At 54.0% G+C, this 24,464-nt stretch overlaps 3 protein-coding genes across 7 annotated transcripts; 2 read left to right on the top strand and 1 right to left on the bottom strand.

Annotated features, from left to right (window-relative positions):
- The first annotated feature begins 17 nt into the window (after window positions 1–17).
- PINLYP (phospholipase A2 inhibitor and LY6/PLAUR domain containing) lies at window positions 18–5,688 on the top strand. The gene is given in 5 exon segments (XM_047791343.1): window positions 18–465; window positions 1,468–1,542; window positions 1,545–1,637; window positions 4,031–4,278; window positions 4,750–5,688. Coding segments are annotated over 5 exon segments (654 nt in total). The 5' UTR covers window positions 18–389; the 3' UTR covers window positions 4,912–5,688.
- A 1,677-nt stretch (window positions 5,689–7,365) lies between these two features.
- IRGQ (immunity related GTPase Q) lies at window positions 7,366–15,662 on the bottom strand. Of its 2 annotated transcripts, none has more exons than XM_047788913.1 (3): window positions 15,482–15,662; window positions 14,496–15,027; window positions 7,366–12,627 (listed from the first exon to the last, which is right to left on the bottom strand). In XM_047788913.1, the coding sequence occupies exons 1-3, from the start codon at window positions 15,489–15,491 to the stop codon at window positions 11,301–11,303; spliced, it is 1,869 nt and encodes a 622-aa protein (XP_047644869.1). In that variant the 5' UTR covers window positions 15,492–15,662; the 3' UTR covers window positions 7,366–11,300. The 2 variants fall into 2 exon arrangements, with proteins under 2 accessions (XP_047644869.1, XP_047644870.1); XM_047788914.1 differs by having other exon boundaries at window positions 15,332–15,618.
- On the top strand, window positions 15,628–19,600 carry ZNF576 (zinc finger protein 576). Of its 4 annotated transcripts, none has more exons than XM_047788917.1 (3): window positions 15,628–15,857; window positions 16,461–16,579; window positions 18,236–19,600. In XM_047788917.1, exons 2-3 carry the CDS (start codon window positions 16,477–16,479, stop codon window positions 18,661–18,663), a joined length of 531 nt encoding a protein of 176 aa, XP_047644873.1. In that variant the 5' UTR covers window positions 15,628–15,857; window positions 16,461–16,476; the 3' UTR covers window positions 18,664–19,600. The 4 variants fall into 4 exon arrangements, with proteins under 4 accessions (XP_047644873.1, XP_047644872.1, XP_047644874.1 ...); XM_047788916.1 differs by having other exon boundaries at window positions 15,628–16,091; window positions 18,236–19,224; XM_047788918.1 differs by having other exon boundaries at window positions 15,628–16,001; window positions 18,236–19,224.
- The last annotated feature ends 4,864 nt before the right edge of the window (window positions 19,601–24,464 follow it).

A 24,464-nucleotide genomic window follows, 5' to 3' on the forward strand; every position in this document is an offset into this window, starting at 1 on the left:
GGGAGAGGGCATCTCAGTCCTTCCAGCCGCTCTATCCTACAGGGAATCTAATGTCCGGATTCTGATCTTGGGCTTCAGGCCAGAAAATAAAAGGTCGGGGAAGGATCGGTGGGAAAGGGAAAAAAGAGGGAAGTGCCCGTCTGAGTCCTGATGGAAGAAAGGCGCTGGAAGCCCAGACTCCTGGGGTCCGGGCGGAGGAGGGGGCTGGGCACCAGATGCCCATGTCCCTTTTGGATTCTGGTTCTGTTTCTCCTACCCAGAGGTGCAGAGGCCTGCCCCTAGATCTTACATCAGCCACTTTTCACCCTAGGGGTAAGGTGCGTCCAGACCCACCCCTCCTCAGTTTCCCATGAGCTGGGGTCCTGGAACTGCAGGCTCACTCACCCAACATGAGGACTTCTCTGAAACCTGAGACCTTCCTGCTGGCCTCTGCCCTGCTCTGCACCCTCCTGGGTCTGGGTGACTAGGGGCCTGGACTTCTGAGACTCCAGGAAAGAAGACTGTGACAGAGCATTCAGCAAGGTCCTCCAGGGGGAAAGAGTCCCGAAAATTCAGATTCATGGTGAAAGCAGAGGGTAAAGGAGAGAAAGCTTGGGATCCCAGAGGAGGAATAGCTCAAAAACTTGCATTTGAATCCCTGAGAAAGGAGTTGGGGGTGGGTGGGCTCTGAATCCTCTGATCCCTGGGGGAAGGCAGTCAAAATAAGGTATCTGGGGAGTTCCCGTTGTGGCTCAGCAGGTTAAGAACCCAATTAGTATCCATGAGGATGCAGGTTTGATCCCTGGCCTTGCTCAGTGGGTTAAGGATTCTGGTGTTGTTTTGAGCTGCGGTGTAGGTTGAAGATGTGGCTCAGATCTGGCATTGCTGTGGCTGTGGTACAGGCCTCAGCTGCAGTTCTGATTCAACTCCTAGCCTGGGAGCTTCCATATGCCTCGGGTGTGGCCCTAAAAAGACCCCCAAAAATAAATTGACCCATTTGAATTCTAGAAAATCAGATCAGAGTATGACCAGAAAGGGAATTTTTTTTTTTTTTTAAATGGTTGGAAAGGGAGAGATTTCCTTTCTCTCAGGACTCTACGGAGTTCTGGTCCCCAGTCCCCTTCTCTCTTAGATGCAGGAGTTCAAGAAAACTCCACCTTCCTGAGGACCCAGGTGTCTGGGCCCCTAGTTGTCTCCTCTCTCACGACCAAGGGGTCCATGCCCTTGCCCTCCTGGCCCTCACCTCTCCTTCTTGACTGGGGGTGCAGGCCTATGGAAGGGTATCTAAAAGGAAGAGGCCCACATCTGAGAACCAGTTGGATCTGAAGGTTCACAAAAGTCCATGCAAATCTTCTTCCCCAGCTCCCCCCACTCCCCATCCCAGTCCCCAAGCTTTCTCCAAGGACCCTAGCGTCCAAAGCCCCCAGCCTTGTAGTTTGGGGAACTTGCCCCAGGTAGAGTCGCTTCCCGTCCCTGCAAGAGCTTCAGACAGTTCCCTGGACAGCGGTCAGTGCCCCGCCCATGAACGATCAGGAAGCTGTGAGGTGTGTACAGGCTCCGACTCACCTGCGGTGGACATGTGAGGACTTGCGACGCCGACCGGGACTCATGCGTGGTCCCGGCGGCTGAGACGTCAGAAGTAAGAGGGCAGGGGCAGAGTCAGATCCGGAGGCGGGGGCGGGGGGGGGGGTGCCTTCAGGGGAGCACATGCGCCCTGGGAGGAACCTTTGCGTGGTGAGCGGGCAGGAAAGAGGGAAAGATAATCCAAGGTGGACAGAGCGAGGACGCTGATGGGAAGACCGCAACCGCCATTGTCATCGCTTTCTGAAAATGAGGCTCCCAAGCAGAAGATGGGGGGAAGAGCGGCAGGAAAGACTTTCTTAGGCAGGAAGGGATTATCAGGAAAGAAAGGACAAGGGGAAAGAGAGAAATCCGGACGCGGGGAGATGGGGGGGAATCCAATATGCAAGAGGCGAAATGGGGTATGGAAGAGAAGGAAAGGGCTGGGATGGGTTGAAGGAAGGCCATCATGTTGGTCATGTGGGGCAGAAGGGATATCCCAGGGATGGAGGGGTAGTGGGGACTGGAAGAGATCTTTTCTTTTCTTTTGCTTTTTAGGGCCGCACCTGTGGCATATGGAAGTTCCCAGGCTAGGGGTTGAATCAGCTGCAGCTGCTGGCCTACACCGCAGCCACAGCAGCACTAGATTGGAGAGCCAGATCTTTAACCCACTGAGAGAGGCCAGGGATCCAACTTGCATCCTCATAGATACTAGTTGGGTTTGTAACCAGCTGAGCCACAATGGGAACTCCATGAAGAGACCATTTGTTTTTCTTTTTTTGCTTTTTAGGGCCACACCCGTGACATATAGAGGTTCCCAGGCTAGGGATGCAATCAGAGCGACAGCTACTGGCCTATGCCACAGCCACAGAAACATCAGATCTGAGCCGCGTCTGCGACCTACACCACAGCCACAGCAATGCAGGATCCGAGCAACGGGGGATCCAAGCTGCATTTTTTATCTATGCTGTGCTTGTGGCAATGCCAGATCCTTAACCCAGTGAGCAAGGCCAGGGATCAAACCTGCAACCTCATGGTTCCTAGTCAGATTCATTTCCACTGCGCCACAATGGGAACTCCAAGAGACCATTTGTGACAGGAGGAGGAGAGATGATATTGGGGTAGAGGGAGAGATATAAAAGGGACCACACCAGGCAGAAGGAAGATAATCCTGCAGCACGGACCAAATCAGCAAGAGGAGAAGTGGAGATGGGGCAAAGGGGCGGCATATGGGTAAAATGGGAGAGGAGGAGTTTCCCGTTGTGGCTCAGCTGGTTAAGAATACATCCTAGTGTCTGTGAGGATTTGGGTTCGATCCCTGGCCTTGCTCAGTGTGTTAAGGATCCGGTGTTGCTGTGAGCTGCAGCGTAGACCATGGATTTGGCTCAGATCCAGCATTGCTGTGGCTGTGCTGCAGGCCGGCAGCTGCACCTCTGATTTGACCCCTAGTCGGGGAACGTCCATATGCTGTGAGTTCAGCCCCCAAAAGAAAATTAATTAATTAACTAAAAAACGGGAGAGGAGCAGCAAGATTTAAATGGAAGGGACTATCCCAGCCCTGAGAAAGGATGGAGGAGAAGGGGAGCAAAGGAAGAAACCACTGGCAGGGGGTTGGGTGTGTCCATCCAAAGCTGAAGGAGACCCAGAGACCTTCGCTCAAAGAGAGCTGATGGGCACAGGGCAGGATCGGAGGATGAAGCCTAAGACAGGAGTAAGGGCAATGAGGAGTGTGGGAAGGAACCGTCTAGGGCGGAGAGGGTGTGTAAGGAAGGTGGGATAGAAGACTGCACACCGGCTCACCTAGCAAACATTGGTGCAGGCGGGGGAAGGACTCGAAAGGCTTAAAGAGACCATCCAGGCAAATGCAGGGGGGTGATGCCGACCTGGGGCAGATGGAGGAAGCTGGGAAAAACCACCCCTCTGTGGGGTGGAGAAGGGACATCCTTGGATTGGAAGAGACCGTCATACGGTGGAGAACAGGAAGGCCTGGAGCTGGGAAGGGGGCGCTTTAGGCAAGACCTGGGCCTGGTCAAGGAGGGCAGCAAGAGGCATTGGTGGGAGGTCTGGGGAGTGACCACGTTAGAGAAGGATGTGGGTGTTGCAGGGTGGGAGGTGAGAGTGGCATCCCAGCATTTGGTGGCAGGGACTCGGAGGCTCAGGGGAGGGCAGAAATCTTGAAAGCTGGAAGAGACAATTTCACCTGCGCATGGAGGCAGCCATAGGTAGCCTGAAAAAGGTGAGACCCTTAGAGCATGGCAGTACGGTGGGGTGGGTGCAAGGAACCATCAGGCAGGCACCAGGGCACCAAAAGACTCCCGAAACCCTGGGGGGAGGGGTATGTGTAAAACACCATCCAGACCACGCCCTGGGCACATAAGGGGGTCTGATTTTGGGGGCCTGGAAGGGACCACCCTAGAGAGCCATGGGCTGGGGGCAAGGGTGAGGTTGGGAGAGACCCCGAGACCCCTGAGTGCCTCCCATCCCCATCCAGCAGAGGGCCACCAGTCAACCAACAGCTACCAAGGATGCGTAAAGTCCAGCGCCTGCAGCTCAGGCTTCCTCTCCATCACCACGAGCCCCGAGAATCACATGGTGTCCAACATGTGCTGCTGCCAGAGCGACGGCTGCAACCACGATGCTGCGCCTGGTAAGCACCAGCTCAGCCCACATCTGGAGTCCCCCGCGACTGCCGCCTGCCCCTGCCCCAGCCTGCCCCAGGAGCCGGCTGTGAGTGTTCTGGCCTGCCACTGATCCTCGCTGTAACGTTGGGCAGGCATCTTCCTTGCTGTGAGCCTCAGTTTCCTTACCTGTGAGATGCAGTGTCCATTAGCAACTGGTGTTCCCCAGATTGGTTGGGAAAGGGTTTCTGGTCCCTTTGCACCTTATACTCCCCCCTCCTCTCCAGCTCCCTCGAGAATCCTACTGAGAATGGCCTCCAGTGCCCTTCCTGCATCGCTTCCTTCAAGGACACATGCTCTGCCACCAAGGAGGTCCTCTGCGTTGGCCAGGAAACCCACTGCGCCACCTTTACTGGCAATGTGCAGGCTGATAAGGGGCACCTGGATTTCTGGAGGAGGGCACAGGGGCCCTAGAACTGGAGGCCCAGACTTCCAGATCTGGGGGAGACCGTGGTCCCAGAGAACTGGGTGAGGAGCTGGCAGAGGCAGGACCTCTGGGTGATGGGGGGGTGGGGGTTGGAGGCCCTGACTCTGGTCGGAAACCCCCTTCCCAGGTATCAAATTCTCTACTCAAGGCTGTGCTACCGAGAATGCCAGCCACATCAAGCCTGGGACCCTTGTGCCCTCAGCCTCCAGTATCTACACCATCAGCCAAGCCATCTGTCTCCCAGGCCCCCAGCCTTCTGGCAACTAAGTGAAGAACAAAGGCACATGAGGTGTTTGGTCTCTGTTCATCCTTACCTACAGCCTCCCATGTGCCTATAAATTAAACAGGTTAACAGCAAGCCTGAGTCCTTGAGAGATAATGCATCTCGGGGAGGTGTGATGCAGAAAATAGGGGTCTCAAACCTCAGGAGTTGCCTCTTTGGAAGGAAAAGAGGGAAGACCCTACCTTTTACTAAGGGATTACTTCCTGCCATACTGTGCTAAGTGCTTTTCATGCCATATACCTCATTTCATAATTGCAACTCTATGAAGTTGAAAGCATTACCCCATCTTACAGAGGAGCAAACTGAGGCATGGGTTGTGGTGTCACTTGCCTTGGGTCAGAGAGCTAGAGAGGGTCAGATTCCAGAGTCCATGATCACCTCTCCGGGTTGACCTCCCCCTCGGGGCCGCAGCAGTGAAAGCGCTGTATCCTAACCACTAAACCACCAGGCAACTCCCCCACCTCTCCTTTTTGCCTCAGTTTTCATGTATGCAAAATGTGGATATTAATAGTTACAACCTCACAGGACTGTCTCAAGAGTCAAATGAAAGAAAACTAAACAAGCCCTAGTACAGTGCCTGGCCCCTTTAAGACAATGCTGGTTCTGAGGCAATGAGTCTGGGCAAATCACTGTAATAGCTGCCACTTATTGAGTGGCCATTAGTTGGCAGGTACTAGACCCCGGCATCAATCAGGGCAGACTGGATTATGCCACAGAAACAAGTCCCTAATCTCAGTGGTTGAAAACAATAAAGTTATATTAATCAGAATTCCTGTTGTGGCTCAGTGACTTAAGAACCCAACACAGTGTCTGTGACAGGTTCGATCCCTGGCCTCGCTCAGTGGCTTAAGGATCTAGCGTTGCCGTGGCTGTGGTGTAGGCTGGCAGCTGCAGCTCCGATTTGACCCCTGGCCTGGGTCCCAGCATTATGCCATGGGCATAGCAGCCGTAAAAACCAAAAGTTGTATTAGTCAATTCATACTGCAGTAATGACATGTGACAAACCACCCCCAACTGAGACTTGTCTCAAGCATTCTTCTCTATACGGCTTTGGCTGGGGTGGCTCTGCTTCTGGTTGTGCATTAGTGGGTTTGGCTCCAGTCTGGATAGTGGGGGGACTCAATTTTCCTCCATGGGGTTCCCCAGTCTTCTGGGGTCAATGGCTTTCTGGCTAATGCTCTTCTCATGGCTGATCACAGGGGCACAAAAACCAAGCGCACCAAAGTCCCAGCTGAGGTCAGGAGTGCCAATATTCCATGGAACAAAGTAAATCACAGGGTCAAAGCCAACAGCCGTCGAGGGGGAAGTATACTCCCCCTCCAGTGGGAGGGAGAGGTGTGGTACTGGGTGAACAAGTACCCACTCATTAAAGGTCCACTCACCCTTCACCTTCTGTATCTAGCCCCGTCCACAAGCTGTCTTCCCCCCCTCGCCCCCACCCCCAGGCTAGGGTTCGAATCAGAGCTACAGCTGCCAGCCTATGCCACAGCCACAGCAACACAGGATCTGAGCTGCGTCTGCGACCTACACCACAGCTCACGGCAATGCCAGATCCTTAACCCACTGAGCAAGGCCAGGGATTGAACTCTCAACTAATCGGACTCGTTTCTACTGTGCCATGATGGGAACTCTGAATAATTGCCTTTTATTTAGCTCATTCTCTGGGCTGGCAATTTGCTCTGGGATCAGCTGGGTGGTTCTACTAGTCTCTGCTGGCTTCAGCTGCAGCTAGGTAGCTCTCTTTCACAGGGTTGACCCTGACTGGAGTGTCAGGGCTGACTGGGCCACATGTCTTATCACAGCAGGTCAGCCTGGACTTCTTTTTTCTTGGCTACACCCACAGTATGCATTAGTTCCAGGGCCGAGGATTGAACCCAAGCCACAGCAGTGACCAGAGCCAAAGAAGTTGACAACGCCAGATCCTAACCTGCTGAGCCACCAGGGCGCCCGTGGGCTTCTTGTGTGGTGGGAGTGGCAGGGGTCCCAAGAGCAGCAGGAGAGGAAGTCCTAGTGCATGAGCCGTTTTTCAGCTTCCACTTGCATGTTTGCTATTGTCCCAGCAGCCAAGCAGGTCACATGGCCAGGTCTCGAGTCAGGATGACAAGGGACTCTCTGAGGACATGACTACAGAGAAGTTGAACAGATTGGGGGCATTCATGGGCCAAGCTTGTTCCAGAACTAAAATGCTTTACATCACAGCCCCCAAGGTCCATACAGTTACTAGTCCACCCCGCCCCCCCCCACCATGGTGGCACAACTCAGTCTCTCAATTCCACCCCAAGAGATTCTACCCTGCACAGACCCCCCTCTTCCTCCTTCTCTAGGGACCCACCTTTGGACCCCTCCTCCCTCAGACCCAAGAGTCTAGGCCTCCAGCTCCAGTCCAAACCCCAAGCATCTTTTTCCCCTTCAAGTCCTCAAAGAACAGACACACCATGGAGTTTCTACTCCTTTTTATTCACCCGTCCAGAAAGCACCACAGGCCAACCCACCCTCAACTCACCTGCCCTCACGGTTCCCCACCCCAGTGGACACACGTCTCTCCATCATTGTCCAGACAAGCATGAAACTTCAATGAAGTGACAAGTCTTTTGCACTTATTCTGCTTCTGGCAATGGCAATGCCAAGATTCATAATACATTTTCTTGAATTTCTGCCTTCGAAGATCTTCCAGCCCGAAGGTGCCAGGTAGACACACTGTGATGGTAGCCATCCATCCATCCCTAAGTCTTTTCTGCTTGGATGCTCCCAGAGACAGATGCCTCACCAGCGACTTGCTGCCTCGGCAGAGCCTGAAGTTCAACCCTTCGAAAGGCATGATTTAAAAGGCAACCCCTCCAAAAGACAGTGGTGACACCCAAAAGTGCCGACCGACAACTTTATGAACATGATGTGCACAGTCTACAAGGGACAGTGACACATGAAAACAAAACTGGGTCTCGCTTTCTCAGATGTGATCTCAGGCATGATTCCCTTTGGCAGGAAGGAGGGCAGAGGGAGTGTGACCCAGAGGAGTGTAGAGCAGAGATGCCAGACAGGACCCAGTGAGAGGGGGTGTCAAAGTGGCAGAAAGAGGGGAGGGCACTCTGAGCAAAGGCATAGCGCTGAGACATGGGCTCCGACGATGAGTCATCTTTGTGTTGCCCGGGCTGAGGGGCTGTGGGCAAGGGCAGTAAGACTAAAGTTCGTGCTCCCAATATGCCAGCTTCCGGGAGAGGCTGCGGTTACACTGATGCGTGTGAGGAGGAATGCACGTATAAATGTACATACACTCAATTCTCAGTGACCCTGTGAGGTAGATGCCACTTGCTGAGGAGTGACTGTCCTAGGTCACCTCCATGGTCGGTAAAAGGGCTGTGTGACCCTAGCACTGTGCACGGAACTCCCTGCGACGGTGGAGACGTGCAAGGGCTGTGCCGTCCACTTCTGCAGCCACGCGCCCCATGCGGCTGGTCCAACTGGGAAACTGAAGTTTACACTTGACTCACATCCAATTAGGTTAAAAACTGATACTCATGTCAGTTGTTGAAAAACTATTCAATAGAATTGGGGTGACTTGGGTTATATGAATCGACTTCCCCAAATACGAATTTTATGAAATCTAAACAGAGGTCAAGTATTTCTGATGAAAATGTATCATTTGAATTGAGATGGGCTGTGAGAAATACACACCAATTACAAAGATTTAGCAATAAAAAGAAGGCGGAATATTTTTTCTTACTTTCTACATTGATTACATGTTGAAATAATAATATTTTGTCTATTTTTTCTTTTTTTTTTTTTGGCTGCATCATGAGCCAGAGATCAAACCTGCAACACAGCAGCGACCAGAGCCACAGCAGTGATGATGCAGAATCCTTAACCTGCTGAGCCTCCAGAGAACTCCAATATTTTGGCTATATTGGGGTAAAACATATTAGAATTCGTTTCCTGTTTCCTTTTCCTTTTTTAACGTGGCTACTAGAAAATGTGAAATTACATGTTGGCTCACATTCTCTTTCTACCGGACAGCGCTGCTCGGCACCTCTCCCACTCCTGCACACGGCAGGCAGGCTTGATCTCTGGACTGAGGGGGACAGTGTTACTCTGGGTATCACTGACATGGATGAGCAACAGTCTCCCAAGGTCGAAAGAGCCTTGAGGACAATGCCAGGAGCCATTCAGTATTAGAGTCTTTGCCTTCTCACCCTTGTGTCAGTGGTGGGAGGTCAAGGTCAAGACGGCCACATCCCTCAAGTACCTGCCCCTCAGAGCAATTACACTCGAAGGGTAACTTTGAGTAGGATCTTGGAAGAATGTATGGTTTTCATCCAGCCCGTTCATTTCTCAGGTGGGAAAATAAGGCACTGGCCCAAGTCACCCAGAGTGACAGTGGCAAAGCCATGCTTCCTTCCCAGGTCCCCTGACCTCAGACAGGGGCTTCCTCTTCCAGGAGATGCTTGTTTCTCCCCCATCTCACTCCTTTTCCCTGCCTTGAGGCAAGAGGCCGACAACCTAAATTCCAACTCTAGTTCTGCCACTGATGAACGAACTCAGTCAAATATTTACTAAGCACCTTCTGTGTGTCAAGCACTATTCTAGGTGCTGGGGGTACAGCAGGGACCAAGACTTGGAGATAAGAGCCAATAAACAGGTAAATAAATAAATAAATAAATAAATAAAGTAATTCTCTATTACAAGGGATTACATGATTTTCATGATTACAAGGGAAAATAACCAGCCAAGATGAATAATAGGGGTGGGGGTGGGGGCTACTTCAGTTACAGCAGTTGGGGAGGGCCTTTCTGAGGGGACATTTGAGCTGAGACCAGATTGACAAGAAGGAACCAATCAGGGGTAGATGTGGGAGTAGAGCATTCTAGGCAGAAATAACCAAAAGTGCAAAGGTCCTGCGGCAGGAGCCCGGGTGGCCCACTCAAGCAGCAGACAGGAGATCAGGTTGGTTGGGGGATGGGATGGAGCAGGGAATGGGAACAGGCAGGGGCCTCGCTGTGTGCTGCTGGACCCAGAGCCTGCCCTCTCTGAGTGCTGCTTTCCCCATCTAACATAACAGAGATTCTACTGGAGGCCCTTTCTGTTTTTGACACTGAAGGGTTCTGTGACCTGTGGCTTCTGCCTTTGCCTCACTGTGGCACATGCCCATGGTCTGGAACCCCTGCCCAGCTGTTCTGTGGGTCCCGTGCTCACTGCAGCATACTCTGTGTCCCCTCTGGAAATATCCAAAGTGGCCAACACATAAGTTTGTGTCATTGCAGCTGTACAGCTGCTTTTCCCAAAAGGCAGCTGCTGTACAAAATACCAAGGCCAGAAAGGATTCAAGTTAATGACAGAAGAAACCAAGACTAAAAAATGATGAAAACCTCTAAAGGAGAGAGGGTGGAGGAACAGCCCCATAATCGCTCAGCACTTATAAAATGGGGGACAGTCATAGCCCTTTCCAAACCGACTCAGAGAGAGGCAGTTGCCAGGATCCAAATCCAATAGGGATTTGTGGGAGATGCCCCAGGTTCTGCCCTTCCACACCCAGAAAGCCTCATTCCTGGTCTCTGGCTACACACAGAGCCCACCATGCCCAGCCCTCTTGCCTCCTCTCATTTTTGTGCTACCGTTCTTCCCAAGACAGCTGGGAAAGACATCTGGGTCACCAGGCCCTGGGGGAGCAAGTATTAGATACTCTTACCTTCCCCAAGAGGGACCAAAAGGTCCCCAGCTCTCTCACACAGCCCCCAGCGCCTCTTTTAGATGGAGACCCTCCACCACCCATGAAATAGGAACCAACATCCACAGCCCTCTTGAGAATCAGGAGACCTTCCTCCCCCCCAGGGAAGCTTTAAGGCCCTCTCTGCAGGCAGCCTACCCCTACCCCGGGACACCCAGACCTTACACCCCCCTGTGGCTCAGAAGTCCAAGGTTCCCAGGTCCCTGGGGAACCCAGGCCCCCTCCTCCATGCCAGACTCCTAGGGTGATGGAGACCCCCTTCATCAGGAATCAGAGCTTCCACTCCCTCTGGCGGGTTTCTACTTTTTGGAGACCAGATATACCCCTTTCTAGGAGTCCAAGCCCTCAACTCCCTTTAGGAGTTCAGGAGCCTAAGGATCACAGCCTCTGGTCCCCAGAGAAATCAGGAGTCCTACCCCCCAAACTCTATTCCCCTTCAGGACCCAGGAAGTCACACCTCCCACCAGAAGTCAGAGCCCTCCTCCCGTTCAAGCACCCAGGATTCTGAGTTATCTCGCAGGCCCAGACGTCCCATGCTAGAGTCCGAACCCCCATGCCCTCTCCCTCTAACCCGGATTTGAGTGTTCAGCCCCTGACAGAGCCGAGTGGCCTGCACACAGGGCACCCGGGAAGCCCTGGCCCTCAACTCAGCGCTCACTGCGCAGGCACATGCGGTGCCAGCACTGCCTCGGCGTCGGCCAGCATCTCGTCCAGCGCCTGCAGCAAGACGCCATGCGCCGCGCGGTAGCCCAGGCCGCCAGTGGCCGCCGCGCCACCCGCAGGCCACAGGAAGGAGAGCGCGCCCAGCGCCGCACCCCCGGCGGTGCCCTCGCCCGCCCACGAACCCAGCCTAGCCTCCACTTCGGCGCGAGTCACGGGACCGGGGAAGCGCGTCCGCTCGGACAGCTCCCCGGGCGCCAGGCCCAGGGCTCGCTCCCGACGTGCCAGCGCCGCGGGTTCGAGCCCCAGCGCTCGCCGCCACTCTGCCAGCTGACCGCGCAGGAGTGCCACGTCGCACGCCCAGCCCAGTCCTGGCACTGGGGCTGCCGCCGCCGCCAGGCTAGCCAGCAGGGCCGGCCTCCACGCCCCTGCCCGCAGCGCCGCAGCCTTGGTTCGCGCCGCCTGGGGAGATGCCGGGGGCAACGCCAGCAGCAGAGCCCCCGCCTGGGCCGGGGGGAGAGCGCGCCGCAGCCACTCGCACAGCCCGGGGAGCCCGCCCGGCCGCAGCTGGAACACCGGCGGGGGCGCCTCCTCCAGGACCTCCCACGCCTCGTCCTCTGGGCTCACCGCCGCTGTGCGCTCAGAGTCCCCGCTGCCCGCTTTCGTTGCGCCCACGGCAATCGGCTGCAAACTTTCGCTGCTGGAACCTTCCCCACCGCCTGCTTTCTGCGACCCAGTGCCAGGGGTCTCCCTCCCCTCACTGCGTGCATTCTCACCCCCTCCTCCACCTGCGTTCTCTAAGCTCTCGCCGCGGGGCTTCTCCGTCTTTTCCTCCTCTCCCAGAGACTCTGGATCCTCGCCCTTGCCGTCTGTTCGCACGCAGACCAGCGGTGTATCCGGTAGCACCAAGGGCCGGACCTGGGCCCAGTCCTTCTCGGTGGGGGCCCCAGGGGTGACGAGAATGACAGCGTCGTAGTGGGTCGGGTGTGGGACGGCAGCAGTGCCTGTGGAGTCCAGAGGCACGGTCCAGAGCACCACATTGGGGCGCTCTGGCGCCGGATAGGAAGTGGGACTCTCAGGCACTGAGGCAGGCACTGCACCTGGGTCATCAGGATCTAACCCAAGAAGCATGTTCAGCACAAGGCCCACGTCAGCCCTACCAGCCACCACCAGGTCCAGGCGTGCGCTGCCCAGTCGCTCCAGGCCGGCTCGAACCCATGACAGCGCCGCCTCCAGGCCACCAGTCTCGAAGGCCTCACGTACAGCCTCCAACTCTGCTGCGCCCAGCACCTCGAAGCCATCCTGAGCCGGTGGTAGGAGCCTGTGGGGACAGGGAGCGACAGGGTCAAGTGCAGAAGCTGGGCTATCATGACCAAGGTGGAGCTTTTCAAAGAAGCAGGAAAGGCCAGACTAATGGCACAGAAAATAGAAACCAGGGCTATGAAGAAAAGAGAGGCGCTTAAAGAGGAGGTGGGAGAGGAGTTCCCGTCGTGGCGCAGTGGTTAATGAATCCGACTGGGAGCCATGAGGTTGTGGGTTCGATCTCTGGCCTCGCTCAGCCTGTTAAGGATCCAGCGTTGCCCTGAGCTGTGGTGTAGGCTGCAGACAAGGCTCGGATCTCATGTTGCTGTGGCTCTGGTGTAGGCCGGTGGCTGCAGCTCCGATTCGACCCCTAGCCTGGGAACCTCCATATGCCTCGGGAGCGGCCCAAGAAAAGGCAAAAAGACAAAAAAAAAAGAAAAGAAAAAAGAGGAGGTGGGAGAGGTGGATTGGGACCAGGCTGGGGTTACACTCTGGGAGTTGCACTTCCCTAGGGTTACAACCTTTAGGAGGGAGGCTTTCTGAGAAACCTGCAGGATTAAGAAAAGACTGTGCTGGTGGGACAAAACTCAGAGTGAAGCTTGGAGCAAAGACAGAATCAGGACTGTAAATGAAAATTGAGGCCTTCCCTGGTGGCTCATTTGGTTAAGGATGCAGCATCCTCACTGCTGTGGCTCAGATTCCATTGCTGGCCCAGGAACTTCTGCATGCCACAGGTTCAGGGAAGGAAAGAAGGAAAGAAGGAAGGAAGGAAGGGAAGGAGAGAGAGAGGGAGGGAGGAGGGAAGGACAGGCAAGGGAGCTCTTTACTGAGAGTAGGTGTAGGAAGGGATGTCAGGGCCAGTGAGGGGAGGAGTTCCCATTATGGCTCAGTGGTAATAAACCCAACTAGTATCCATGAGGATGTGGATTCAATCCCTGGACTCACTCAGTGAGTTAAGGATCCAGCATTGATGGGAGCCGTGGTATAGGTCGCAGATGTGGCTTGGATCTGGTGTGGCTGTGGCATAGGCCAGCAGCTGCAGCTCCAAATTGACTCCTAGGCTGGGAACGTCCATATGCCTCAGGTGTAGCCATTAAAAAAAAAAAAAAAAGAAAAAAGACCAGGGAGGGGAGAAGCCGCATCTAGTTTTTACCAAAGGGGTGTGACTAAGGAAAACAGATGAGTGGTGGGCCTGGCCCGGAGAAGAGGCTGCCCCTCCCTGAGTCCATCTCTTTTTGATGTCTCTAAAATGAGGCCCCTCCGGGGTCGGTGGAGAAAATTTACAAAGTAGCCAGCAAGTGGAGAGAGGGGTTAGAGAAAGGAAGTGGGGGAAGGCCCCCAAAACGACAAAGCTCGCTGAGGGCGTGGCTTTCCAGAGACTGAAATCTTTGAGAACCAAGCAGATGGTGGAGAGGAGGGTGAAGACTAGAAATCGGAGTCTTCCGGTAAAATATGGGAAGGAATTACCAGCTTATAGGGCGATGGCGAGCCCTCCTTCACTCTTTGGCCTGGGGTGGTATTTGGGTGCTAGGTCCTGGCCTCTCCTCGAATTCTCTCGGGAGAGGGACTTGTGACCTCAGAGAGCGCTCACAGGAGGCAGAACCTGGATGACAGGTCAGAACACGTAGCTGACCCTTGGCTGGGATGGAGCCCAGATGACAAAAAAGGGTGCTAGCTTGGGGTGGAGCCTCACGGACCTCAAAACCAGCGCTAAAAGGCAGGACCCAGACAAGGGAACAGGGCTTCCAGCAGATATTCTGTTAAGGCTGGCTCAAAATGCGCTGGAGGTGGGGTCTCGCAGACCTCAAGGAGCACCTTAGGGGTGGGAGGTGTAGACTCAATAAAGCCCCCAGGCCTCTGCAACCCACCCTGAAACGCCACGCTCACCTCTGCAGCGCCTCCGCCTGGCTCCGCAGCGCCGTCCGCAGACGCTCCAGTTCCTCGGAGCCCTCGCTGCTGCGGCAGTCGGTCGGTAGCACGAAGAGAGCCACGGCGCCCAAACCGGCGCTGTCCAGCAGGGCCGCTGTCTGATCCCGGGCCTGGGCTTCATTCTGTGACTCCCCAGGGCCAAGATTCCTAACAGCCAGCAGCGGCGTCCCTCGGGCCAGGGCGGCCCGTGCTGCCTCCCCCAGCGCTGGGGCCAAGGGCTCCCCATTCCCCTCGGGGCCGAGCAGCACCAGTACCAGCACGTTGGCTTCCGCCGCCCAGGGCCCCGGCGCTGCGGGTGGGCAGCTCAGCTCACCCAGGAAGAGGCCTGGGCCCGCAGCTCGAAGGCTGGGGAGCCCGGAATCCGGACGCTTGTCGGGGATCTCTAGAATCTCCACATCCTTGTCGCACAGCGCTGCAATCAGCGCAGACTTTCCCGAGCCCGGAGGCCCCAGGAACAAGACGGTCACATCACCCCGTGGCGGAGGCATAGCTAGAAATCAAGGAGACAAGACCTGGCTCAGGAAGCATCCAACCTTTTTCTTTCCTAGCCGCCCCACTCTGGTCTCAGATTTCAGCCTTTCATCCTGTACCCTTCTTTCGTTCTCGGTTATCACATCCATGCACCTAAAAACCTCGCTCCAGGGCCCTATTCCCCAGGGATCCGGGAGTGGTGGCCGCCCTTTCTGGATGTTTCCCTTTCTGCTTCAAAAATTCAGAAACCGGCCACCAGCCCCCTCCTCCTTCAGGGACACAGACGTTTTTAATCTCTCACTCCTCCCTTCCAAATCACCAACCGAACAAACAGCGAGGTCACACGGAAGAGCGCAGTCCGTAGCAGCCGGTCAGCCGCTGAGAAGCCCCGCCCCTGTGGTCCGGGGACGGAGGCCGAGGAGGCTAGAGCGCCAGAAATTGGGGACGTCCAGACCCGTTCCGGGGGCTCTAACCTGATGTCATTCCTTTCAGGAGGGGGCGTGTCTCGCAAGCGTGACCTCAGGGACACGGCCCTTGGCAGCGCCTGCGCAGATCGGCGGAAGAATGTTCCTTTTCTAACTCTGCAGCCGCCGGGCCTTGAACAATGAGGGAACCAGAGCGCGTGCGCACCAGGAACGTCTAACACACTTGTGCAATAAGCTTAGGTCTTTACGGCATGAATGGCTTGCAACGTCATCATTACGCACCCCAATGCAGAGAAGGACCTCGCCCATTATTTTGAGGACCGGGTTGGTGCGACTGCACTGCTGCCGGATGGCGATCGGGGACCTCGGCTTTGAAAGGCTCATCAGGCGAAAGGCCGTGGAAACCACCGGGACTTTAGACTCGGTGGGCCCTACCCCACTTCCCTTCGGGTGGCGGCGCTGTGACGAGTGACTGACAGGCACAACGAAAGGCAGCCCTCTGGTGTCTGGAGAAAAGCGGAGCCCTGGGCTTCTCGCAGCTTTGGGGGCAGCGGGACACAGCGGCTGAGTGCGCGCGTGGGAAAGAGGGGCCTCTGGGTGGAACAAGAATTTCGGGATGTCGGAGAAAGATGTTTCCCGAAAGGAGGCGGGCTAAACCGTGGGTACCACCACATGCCTCAAGTCACGTGGGATGAAAGGGGGATGAGGCTAGGGTCAAAGGTCAAGGGTCCCACGCTCTGAGCTCAGGGAGGGAGTTTGACATACGAGGCATAGGTCAGCGATCTCAAGCAAATGAGAAGGCTCTAAGGGGAGTCACAAACCCAGAAAGTTTAATCTTTGGGGAAGATTGAATCTTGTCTAGCGAGAACTCCATCCGGTTACAATTCAAGATGGTATCTCCTGGGGGGCAAAGGCTGGCAAAGAGCCTGTCAAAGGTCATAGGATTAGCGGGCCCTCTAAGGCTAGCTAGAGATGAGCGACTTCACTTGATTTACTATTCTGTCATGCATGTCCCTCTCTTAACCAGGGGGATCCCAGTCACCATGGAGCAGCAGGATCCTCTGGAGGTCCCACACTCCAAAGTGACCACGGAGCAGCAGGATTCGTCCAAGGAGAGAAGTGCCCCAAATCCAGGTGGCAACAACTGTGAGTCCTGCTGACCAGAGGAGGGTGGGTGCAGGAGCTGATGCTAAAAGGATTTCTACAGCATTTCAGTGTCCAAGGCTTTGCAGGGACTTGCCTGTTGGGAAGGAGCTGTAATGACCCATGAGCTGCCCTACCAGGACCTGCCATTCCCTGCCCTTACTCTTATTACCCTCAGAGATACCCACACTGCTCTGTCCACATAAGCATGCATGGGCTGCAGCTCAGAGGCAAAGTGGCATCCAGAGAGGCTCGGGGTGGGAGAAGTGGCTAAGAAGGGACAGTGAGCTCCAGTCCCAACTCTGCCCCAGACTTGCAGTGTGGCTTGAGCCTCTTGTTGCCCTATCAAGAGGGTTTGTTGCTACCTACCTCACAGGGTTGGTGTGAGAATGAGCAGAAAAAGGGAAAAGCCTGGTGTTAATGAAGTTAGCCGGTCTGACACAGGGTAACAGCAACAGCTCCTACTTGATTGCCTGTTATGTGCTGGGCCCATTCTAAGAGTTTACCTTTGTTATCTCCTTGAGTCTTCCTAACAGGCCCTATGCAATTGGTACTTAGCACTTTCAGATGAAGGAACTGAGGCAGAGAGGTTAAGTATTTGTAGCAAGAGGCAAGGTGTCAATGCTCTCCAGCCAGAGACCACCAGGAGTATACCTAGAGCTGAACTGGCTGGGCTTATTGCTCATTGCACTGAAAAAGCACACACCCCATGGGGCATCTTAGTAATAAGAAAATTACAGGATATGGGCTTGTGCTAGGTGATTTTGGGAAGGGTTCAAGAAAGGGGTATTTGTTCTGAATGGATGCTGCCAGGAAGCAGGGGGGCAGTTACACAATTGGCTTTTTTTTTTTTTTTTTTTAATAAATCTTACCTAGAAGGAGGGAGGAACAAGGCAAGGCTCCAGCTGTGATTGGTAGAACAGCAGCAGGTGCTCATATGAGCAGAACAGGGGGATGTTTGGCCTGTTCTGCGGCTCAGACAGTGTTCACGTTTTGTCTGTGTTCAGACGGCATCATGGCGTGGCCTAGTCTTCATTCGCCTCAGTCACAGCACGGCCTCTTCTGACGATGTTCTGTGAAATTGTTTATGCTCAACAGGAGAACGCCGAGGCCTAGCTGTGAGTGCCAGGCCAGCTCCTGGCTGCAGGGCTGCTTTTCTCTTTCTCAACAGTAATTCTTGCAAACTATTGTGTAGCACTGTTCAAAGCACTTTTTATAATTCACCTATTCCTTCCAAAAACCCTATGAGGTAAATACTGATATAATTATGGTATATGGGTGCCATTTTCCAGATGAAAACACTATTTTTACTTGCCCAGGAAGCAGGAGAACTGGGATTCAGTTCCAGGCAGCCTGGCTCCATTTGCAGTGCTCTCATCACATGGCTCTATCAGAAGAGCAGCCTCCTGGGTTCCAATCCCGACTCCAGCATCTCAGTCCCTAGCATCATGACTGTTGGCAAGTTGCCTAACCTTTTTGAGCGTCAGTCTGCTCAGCCACAAGACAGGTCTGATAGGTTTCCCTGTGCGGCTGTCCAGCGTTGGCATAGCGCCTGGCATGTAGGAAGCACTGCACCCTCAGTGTTAGCATGACCCTGGAGCTGGGAGAGGCCCTGGGGACTCCTGCTGGCCTCCCCCAACCTCACCCTGTGTCCCTCAGGCCACCAGGGGACCCTGCAGTGCACCCGCTGCCTCATCACTTTTGCCGATTCCAAGTTCCAGGAGCGTCACATGAAGCGGGAGCACCCAGAGGACTTCGTGGCCCAGAAGCTGCAGGGGGTCGAATTCATCTGCTTCACCTGCGCCCGCTCTTTCCCCTCCTCCAAGGCCCTTATCGCCCATCAGCGCAGCCACGGTCCAGCAGTCAGGCCCTCCCAGCTGGCTGCCCCCACCACCACCCAGCCCACTTTCCCCTGTCCTGACTGTGGCAAGACCTTTGGGCAGGCCGCTTCTCTGAGGCGCCATCGCCAGGCACACGAGGCGCGCACACCTCCTGGCCCCTTCGCCTGCACTGAGTGTGGTCAGGACTTTGCCCAGGAAGCAGGGCTGCATCAACACTACATCCGGCATGCCCGGGGTGAGCTCTGAGCGCGGCTTAAGCCCTCCCCAGGGCAGTGGGGGCTCTGTGGCTGGTAGGACCCACTACAATATGGGAATGGGAGACTTGGCAGGAAAGGCAGAAGACTGCTGATAAAGAGGACCCAGAAGATGCTCAGTTGGAGCTTCAGTCTTTGGAGGACTCAAAAGCCTTTAGGGAAACGTAAAATCAGGCAACAGTGAGATCTTTAAGAAATTAACTAGAAAGAGGGAAAATTATTATTTGTATCTCATTCCCAACTAGAGACTTTGAAATCACAACGAGCTGCAGATTGTGTAATCACCTTTAGTTCTCCCCGAATGGATGCAGCGGGGCTGTAAGAGCAAACTGCCCTGGGTTTGTGCCTGAATGGGGCAGAGAGAGTGAGGGGTGCCTGTAATGCCACCAAATGGGTTCCAGATGTGGAGCAACTGGCCTCTGGGGGATGGGGCAGCAAAGTCATGTGGGGGTTGCCCTGGTATCTTCCCACCCCCTGCCAGCCTTTCCCACTCAAGAGGAGCCACGGTATTGGAACTTGGCCCACCCTCCACCCCACCCCCAGCCGCTCCTCCCCAGGTAATTTATTGTTCTTTTTTTTTTTTTAGTCTTTTTGCTATTTCTTGGGCTGCTCCTGCGGCATATGGAGGTTCCCAGGCTAGGGGTCTAATCGGAGCTGTAGCCACCGGCCTACGCCAGAGCCACAGCAACGCAGGATCCGAGCCACGTCTGCGACCTACACCACAGCTCACGGCAACGCTGGATCCTTAACCCATTGAGCAAGGGCAGGGACCGAACCCACAACCTCATGGTTCCTAGTCAGATTCGTTAACCACTGCGCCACGACGGGAACTCCTATTGTTCTTTTAAATGATTTTATGTACCGTTCTGGTCATGGAGTATTTTTTATATGTGTGAGATGGCATAAATAAACAATCTAAAAACAGAAAAGGTCCATACTAATTTGTCTAAGCAAGGAACTCCAGCTTTTGAGCAGGAATGCCCAGAGAATAGCAAGGTTCAGGGAGTGGGGAGCTCAGGGCAGAGCTGGCCTGGCCCTGTGGGGGAACCAGTTTGGAATCAAACAGAGATACCTTCTGTTTCCTGCTGAATTTGGCCAACACTGGGAGATAGCCCATTAGGATCCTATTTTCAGCTCTTGAAAGGCCCAACCCTGGGCTGAGTTCCACTGGACCAGCTTTTACTCCCCTGCATTGCCTGTCTTGCCCTTGAGACAATGGTTGGTGCCCTTCGTACAATAATCATAGACTCTGTTCAAATTGAGGGATATTTTGAAAGCCCATAGGTGAGAAGGATATGGGAGAGACTGAGCTATCTCCCAGTTTTTAGCTAGGGACATGGTAGTTACAAAAACTACATTTCCCAGATGCCCTTGCAGCTAGGCGTGACCCTGGGACTGAGTTCTCACTAAATTCCTTAGTAGAGTCCTCAAGCTTCAGAAGGGAACTTGCCTTCCTTCCACCTTCCCGCCTTGCATATGAACATGGTATCCAGCCATCTCGGACCATGAGAGCAACCACAGGATGGCAGAGCAGCAAGACAGCAGGATGCTGGGTCTGCTATCACTACTGCTCCCCATGCCCACCCCCAGGTCTCTACTACAGACCACTCCCTGTGTATATGTAAATCAGCTGACATCACTCATTTAAAACCCTTCAATGCCATCCCATAAATAACATACAAAGACCTTACCCAGGCCCCCAAAACCCAACAATGACTGGGTCCCAGCCCAGTAAGCAATCTCAACTCTCCTGTCTTTTTTTTTTTTTTTTTTAAAGAGCTGCAGGTGTGGCACATGGAAGTTCCCAGGCTAGCAGTTGAATTGGAGCTGCAGCTGCCAGCCTACACTATAGCTCACAGCAACACTAGATCCTTAACTCACTGAGCATGGCCAGGGATTGAACCCACATCCTCATGGATACTGGTGGGTTCCTAACCCGATGAACCACAACAGGAACTCCTGTCTTCTTCACTACACTCCAGCTATATGTGCCAGGCTGGCTTCTGCCTCAGGGCCTTTGCACTTGCCCAGAATTTTGCAAAACTGTCTCCTCAATATTCAGGTCTCAATGCCTGCCACCTCAGAGAGGGCCTAGCTAAAATGGCACCTATAACCCTTACCCTGATTTAATTTCTTCCTAGAACTCTTCAACACCTGGAATTATCACTCTTGTTTATGTCATCTGTGTCCTTCCTCTGTGCCCAGCTGCTGAGGCAAGTGTGATGTCTTCCCCACTGCTTCATCCTCACACCCAGGACAGCACTTTACCATGGCCACTAAAACTATCTCAGCTGTGACAAACCTGACTGGTATCCACAAGGACGCGGGTTTGATCCCTGGCCTCGCTCAGTGGGTTGGGGATCCAGCATTGCCGTCAGCTGCAGTGCATGCCACAGATGCGGCTCAGATCTGGCTTGGCTGTGGCTGTGGTGTAGGGCCAGCAGCTACAGCTCCAATTTGACTCCTAGCCTGAGAACTTCCATATGCCACAGGTGCGCCCCTTAAAAAGACACCCCTGTCCCTGCCCACAAAACTCCTTGACCGTGCCCCACCGTTTACCTATCTCTCAGCTTCGGCCCACCCTTGTGCACTGCTCCGTGATGCTGGGCTTCCTGCAGCTGGGCTTCCCAGACCCCCTGCGGAGCTGGCTTCCTTCAGTTCTTCCCACAGGGTGATGAGCAGAAGGAAAGCTGGAAGAGGGGAGAAGGGACTCACCCTGTCTTGGGCTCCTGCTGGAACCCCTCCTCCAGCAGCAGTTCAGGCTCCAGCCCCTTTACTTTCAGCACATGGCACTATGGCCCCCTCGAGGTTTAGCAGTAGCTGTGTGGCACCTCGTCACCGGTCACCTCACCAGCCACACATTGCTGCCTGCCTTCCGAGCTCCCACTGGTTCTGGTCACCAAGCTTCCCTTTCTGTATCCCAGCCCTAGAGGGAGGAGCGCCTGGCAGACACTAACTTCTCGGTTACCTCACTTTTCCACATTTGTGCTTTCAGCCTTCTAACACCTGTGTGATAACCAATTCCCAGCACTGAATCCGCTTGGGAATTCCTAGCGTGGTTTCCATATCCTGCCTGGACCCAGAATGGCATGACCAGGTCTCTTGATTCCCAGTCTCTCATGATCCCTAGTAACTTTAGCTGATGAATGGGTAATTCTCTACCTCTGTGCTTAGAAGACCCTGTGTGACATCAGAAGAGGGTTAGGCATGCTGCCCCAGGAAATAAAATCCATCCCTGCTGTTTTAATGAGCCCTGAGTTTGACGATTCTGAGATTCAGTGATGCTAAGCTATAGTGGCTAGGAAAGCCTCAAAGAGTGGAAATATGCCAGGTTCTGAGATTCGGAGCTTCTAGGATGAAAAGTATGCGTTCTGAAATGCTTTGGTCTAAGATCCTGTAACAGCATCAAAGTGCAAATGCTCTTTGGGGCCAAGCAGGTACTATAAGTCAGTGATGCAAGCAGGGTATGAGGGGTCCAGATGCCAGACAGTGGGGACCGGGCATGTGGGAGGAACTGGCCATTAACAGGTGACCCCTGCTGAGCTCCAGCAAACTATCGCCCCATGGGATTGTGGGTTCAGCAGGGAAGCCGGAAACTTCCATTTTTATGGTCGAATCTGCCCATTTAAAAATGTTGGCAACCAATGTGATTAAAAAACCTCAATAACTCTAGAGACCAAATACACTCCTGCAAATCAGATGGTGGCTGTGAACAGCCATTTCTCGAGTGTGGCTCAGTGGCTAAGAATGTGTGCCCTGCATCCAGTTGCCTGATTTCAAACCTGGGCTCTGCTTCTTTCTAGCTGTGTGACCTCTAGCAGATGACTCAACCTCTCTGCGCCCTAATTGTAGGAGTTGTAAAGTGGGCAGGATGACAACCCCTATGCCTCTAACGATTACGATGATGACAGACTCAGAGAAAAAGCAAAGTTGGCGCAATGGCCTACACGACCTGGCCCTCTTCCCTGCTGCCCTTCTCTGGCCCCCACGGCCCTTGCCCTCCCACCATCTCCTCCCCTGCCGTCCTCAGCAACAACCCCGAGGATGCTTTCACAAACATCCCAGGCAGGCTCCTACCTTAGGGCCTTTGCACTTGCTGCTCCCACAGCCAGCAGCATGGTCGCCTCCTCCTCCTCTAGGTCTCTGCTCTGCTGTCACGTTCTCAGTGGAGCCTTCCCTGATTACCCCCATTTGAAACGGCTTCACACACAAAAGCTCCCCATCTCCCTCCCCTTTTCCTCCACCACACGTACTACCTTCTACCGTTCTACACATTTTACTTAACTGTTTAAGCATCTGTTTTCCCCTTTATGACATAACCTCCACAAAGGTAGAGATCCTTGTTCACTGTGTTCACCACTCTATGCCCAGCTCCCCCAGCAGTGCCTGCAGCTGCTAGGTGCTCGTGAAATCCTCGTCGAATGAGTAAGTAAGGAACAGTCCCTACCTCATAAGGATCCGACGCGATTGTCCACACAAAGCGCATAGCCAGGGCCTGGTCCGCTGTGAGCGCTGACTTAATGATGGCCATTACGGTAATTCAGGTTCTATTCTTGAAGGTTCTTAGCTGCCAAGCTTCTATGAGTTAACACATGTAAAGCGCCTTAGAACGGAGCTTGGCACACAGTAGATGCTCAGTAAAGGGTAGCTATTATTATAATTAGGCTTCTATTTTCAAAGGCGCTTTGATGCCAAGCTTCTGTGAATTAATACTTCCCATCTCAGAGCGAGAGGCAATGTTTCCACAAGGCTGTCATGAGCTGGCCCTCTGCTCCCCGGAGCTCACCCCTCCAACCACGTGTGGGGCGGGCTCCTCCTTCCTCCCGCTGAGATCCTCTTCCCACTGGCGTGCAAGGCTCCCTCCCTCCCGTTTTCCCGGTCTCGGCATAGGTCTCTGTCACCTCCTCAGGGAGGACCCCACTATTTAAAGCTGTCCCCCCAAAACCTAAAAATAAAAATAAAAAAAAAACCACTGCACCCTCTTCCAGAACTGTTCTCCCTTCTCTGCTCTGTTTTTCTCCATGGCATTTAGCACCATCCAGCCTGGGCTGCATCCTGCTTGCTTACTGTCTGCCCCACAGCGGCCCCTTCCCACCTCCACATAAGCACCACGAGGACAAGGATTTTATCTTCTTCACTGCTGTGTCCCCCATGCTTAGCACACAGCGAGTCCTCAAAAGATACCTGCTAAATGAATTAATGGATTACAGTCCCTATCTCGCAGTTATTCTAAGGACCTGATGATCTCATGCAAATAAAATGCAGCACTCTGTAAGTGCTGGGAAAATGGCAGCTGTAATTATAATTAAGGTTCTATTTTTGTAAGTTCCTAGATGCACCACTTCTCCGAGTCAATATCTATAAAGCTCTTGGACGGGCACTTGGCACCCAGGAAGCGCTCGTGAAGCACAGCTATGATTATAATTCAAGTCCTCTTTGTGAGGGTCCTGGATGAAATGGCAGAGAGCATGAGCTGTCTTCCACAAACCGTTTTCCACTTTCTGGGCACTTGGCTAGACCGCCTTTCCCAGACTCCCTTGCTGCGAGCTGTGGCCATGTGACTCATCTCTCTGCAAAGGAAGCTAAGTGGAAGCAGCGCCGCTTGCAGGCTGGGGCTTCTAAGAGAACGCGTGTACCTCTCCAGGCTCCCTCTCCCCTTCCACCAGCAGAAGCCAGGCCATGGACACAGCCATGACCGTGTGAAAGACAAAAAGCTGACAAGATGGCCTGGGCCCCCAAACCCACCCTGTGGAGGTTATCTGCCCACCCGAAACACCCGCCAAATTCTGTTGT

Source organism: Phacochoerus africanus, chromosome 8 (genome assembly GCF_016906955.1).
Source record: "Phacochoerus africanus isolate WHEZ1 chromosome 8, ROS_Pafr_v1, whole genome shotgun sequence".
In the NCBI taxonomy this organism is placed as follows: domain Eukaryota; kingdom Metazoa; phylum Chordata; class Mammalia; order Artiodactyla; family Suidae; genus Phacochoerus; species Phacochoerus africanus.

Coding starts and splice junctions, on each gene's coding strand:
- IRGQ (XM_047788913.1), bottom strand. Junction 12,628..14,495: donor CAGGCGGAGGCGCTGCAGAG/GTGAGCGTGGCG, acceptor CTGTCCCCACAG/GCTCCTACCACCGGCTCAGG.
- ZNF576 (XM_047788915.1), top strand. CDS start 16,324: ATGGTATCTCCTGGGGGGCAAAGGCTGGCAAAGAGCCTGTCAAAGGTC. Junction 16,580..18,235: donor AAATCCAGGTGGCAACAACT/GTGAGTCCTGCT, acceptor TGTGTCCCTCAG/GCCACCAGGGGACCCTGCAG.